The following is a 2500-nucleotide window of genomic DNA, read 5'->3' as shown; positions in this document are numbered from 1 at the left end:
ATCATTCATGAAAATCATATCATTCATCATCCATCATTCATGAAAATCACATCATCCATCATTCATGAAAATCATATCATTCATCATTCATCATTCATAAAAATCATATCATTCATCATTCATCATTCATAAAAATCATATCATTCATCATTCATCATTCATAAAAAATGATATCACACACCCATCACGATTCCACTACGACACAGTCCTTGCCCGCCTTACCTCCATGCCCTTGTTGACCAACCGCGTAATTGGGTCTCTGCTTGTGTTGAAATACGCGAAGAAGGAACCCGTGCTTGGTTTCATCCCCCACCTCCATCCCGGTCGCTTTACCAGGTCTTCGAAGCTGTTGATTGGGGGGGTCTTGCCCTCCACGGTCAGGAAGGCGACCAGAGATGACCTGTAGGCTGTTCCCACCACCACGCACGCCATCAACCACCATCCTAGTAATACCTGTCGTGGTATGTTCACTAAGATGTTTTTTTTTTGTTTTTTTTTTTTTTTTTCTTCTTCTTCTTCGCGCGAGTGTTGCGAGTTTGGGAGAATCTTACTTTTGTATATGGAAATTTATGTTATGATGCTTATTGTTATCGTTATTGTTTATACTGTTATCTATTTTGTCATTATCATTGTTATTGTTATTGTTATCATCATTATCATTTTCATTATCTTTATCATTAATGTTATCATTATTGTTATCCTAATCAATATTATTATTACTGTTATTATCCAAAAACAAGTAGACCAAAAAACAATACGTTAAAATCTTTAATATCTTAAGATCATCAAAATAAGAAATGCTATATGAGAGAAAAGTGATTTATACAGTAGGAAGACACATCAACAAACAAACAAAAAAAATATTTACCAAAAGATAACTCTGCAAACATCAAAGAGAGGCAAGACATAAACTTCGATTGATCGTTGAAGAGTTAAAGACAAATAACAGGGCGGCAGTTTTTAAACTTTATGAAACCTCACGCCCTCAGGAAATATTTGACTGAATCCCATAATTCTTACAAGAGTCATATCACATTTGAATATATAATAAACACACACAGCTGGACAACCAACTCACCCGAGCCGAAGAAGCGGTGGGCGGGGCTGTGGGCGGGTCTTCCAGAAGGAGACTACACGGATACATAAGGGCGTCGCTCAGCTTGAAACCACGCCCACCAAATACACGCGCCCACACCCGCATCAGCACCCACAGTACGACGCCCGTGATCAGTGTGCAGGCTGCAACCGAAGACCAAACTTCGGCTGCAAGGAGATCATGTATCTGTTGTTGATCGCCCTTGCAATATTTTTGGTCAGGGTGAGGCTAATGGTGATAATTATGATAACGACGGCAATATTGATAATGATAATAATGATGATAATAATAGTTGAGAGAATAATCCGAATGATGATAATCAATCATAATGATGATAATGTTAAGGTTGATGATAATAATGACAAAAATTATGACAGAGAATAATCCAAATGATGTTAATTAATCATAATAATGATAATGTTAAGGGTGATGATAATAATAACAATGATAATAATTATAAAAATAATAATAATTGTTATGTTTATAATGATAATAATAATAATAATAATAACGATAATAAAGATGATGATAAATAACCATGATAATAATGATAATCACGATGATAATAACAACAACAATAACAATAATAACAATAACAACACTACTTTAACCATCCTCTGACGCACCTGTGAACGGCCTCACGATCGCAAAGATGGGCGGCAGAACACCGGGTCGGCCCGACACAATGACGTAAGGATCCGACACATAAACACGAGAGAACTGGATGACCCGGATTCTGTCTCGAGTCGGTGTCAGGTTCATGGAGAAGTCGGCGAGGTCATGCTGCAGAGTGCCTACGCTGCCCGACCAGTTCCCGGAGGCGCCGCGAGGGACACCCCACTCGCCGTCCTGCGGTTCGCGGATCTCGAAGCTGCAGGGGAGGGGGGAGGGGGGCTCGACTCGAGGTGTGTGGAGATGCTTAGAGGCGTGGGTATGTTGTTGTCATTGTTGTGTGTGTGTGTGTGTGTTTGTGTGTGTGTGTGTGTGTGTGTGTGCACGTGGTGTGTGTGTGTGTGTGTGTGTCTGTGTGTGTGTGTGTGTGTGCACGTGGTGTGTGTGTGTGTGTGTGTGTGCGTGTCTGTGTGTGTGTGTGTGTGTGTGTGTGCACGTGGTGTGTGTGTGTGTGTGTGTGTGTGTGTGTGTGTGTGCACGTGGTGTGTGTGTGTGTGTGCACGTGGTGTGTGGGTGTGTGTGTGTGTGTGTGTGTGTGTGTGTGTGTGTGCGTGTCTGTGTGTGTGTGTGTGTGTGTGTGTGTGTGCACGTGGTGTGTGTGTGATATATATATATATATATATATATATATATATATATATATATATATATATATATATAGAGAGAGAGAGAGAGAGAGAGAGAGAGAGAGAGAGAGAGAGAGAGAGAGAGAGAGAGAGAGAGAGAGAGAGA

At 40.6% G+C, this 2500-nt stretch overlaps 1 protein-coding gene across 1 annotated transcript in view; it reads right to left on the bottom strand.

The window, feature by feature from the left end:
• LOC122260050 (putative glutamate receptor) overlaps positions 1 to 2500 on the bottom strand; it is a 9792-nt gene that overhangs the window by 2411 nt on the left and 4881 nt on the right. The window contains exons 6-8 of the mRNA XM_086540395.1: positions 1723 to 1967; positions 1079 to 1263; positions 223 to 453 (exon numbers count right to left, since the gene is read on the bottom strand). Of these exons, the coding sequence (XP_086396521.1) occupies positions 223 to 453; positions 1079 to 1263; positions 1723 to 1967 (661 nt within the window). The remainder of the gene's footprint in view (positions 1 to 222; positions 454 to 1078; positions 1264 to 1722; positions 1968 to 2500) is intronic.

Source organism: Penaeus japonicus, unplaced genomic scaffold (genome assembly GCF_977035675.1).
Source record: "Penaeus japonicus unplaced genomic scaffold, GWHDUDI00000001_assembly GWHDUDI00000010, whole genome shotgun sequence".
In the NCBI taxonomy this organism is placed as follows: domain Eukaryota; kingdom Metazoa; phylum Arthropoda; class Malacostraca; order Decapoda; family Penaeidae; genus Penaeus; species Penaeus japonicus.
This window is presented reverse-complemented; position numbering and strand designations above follow the sequence as displayed.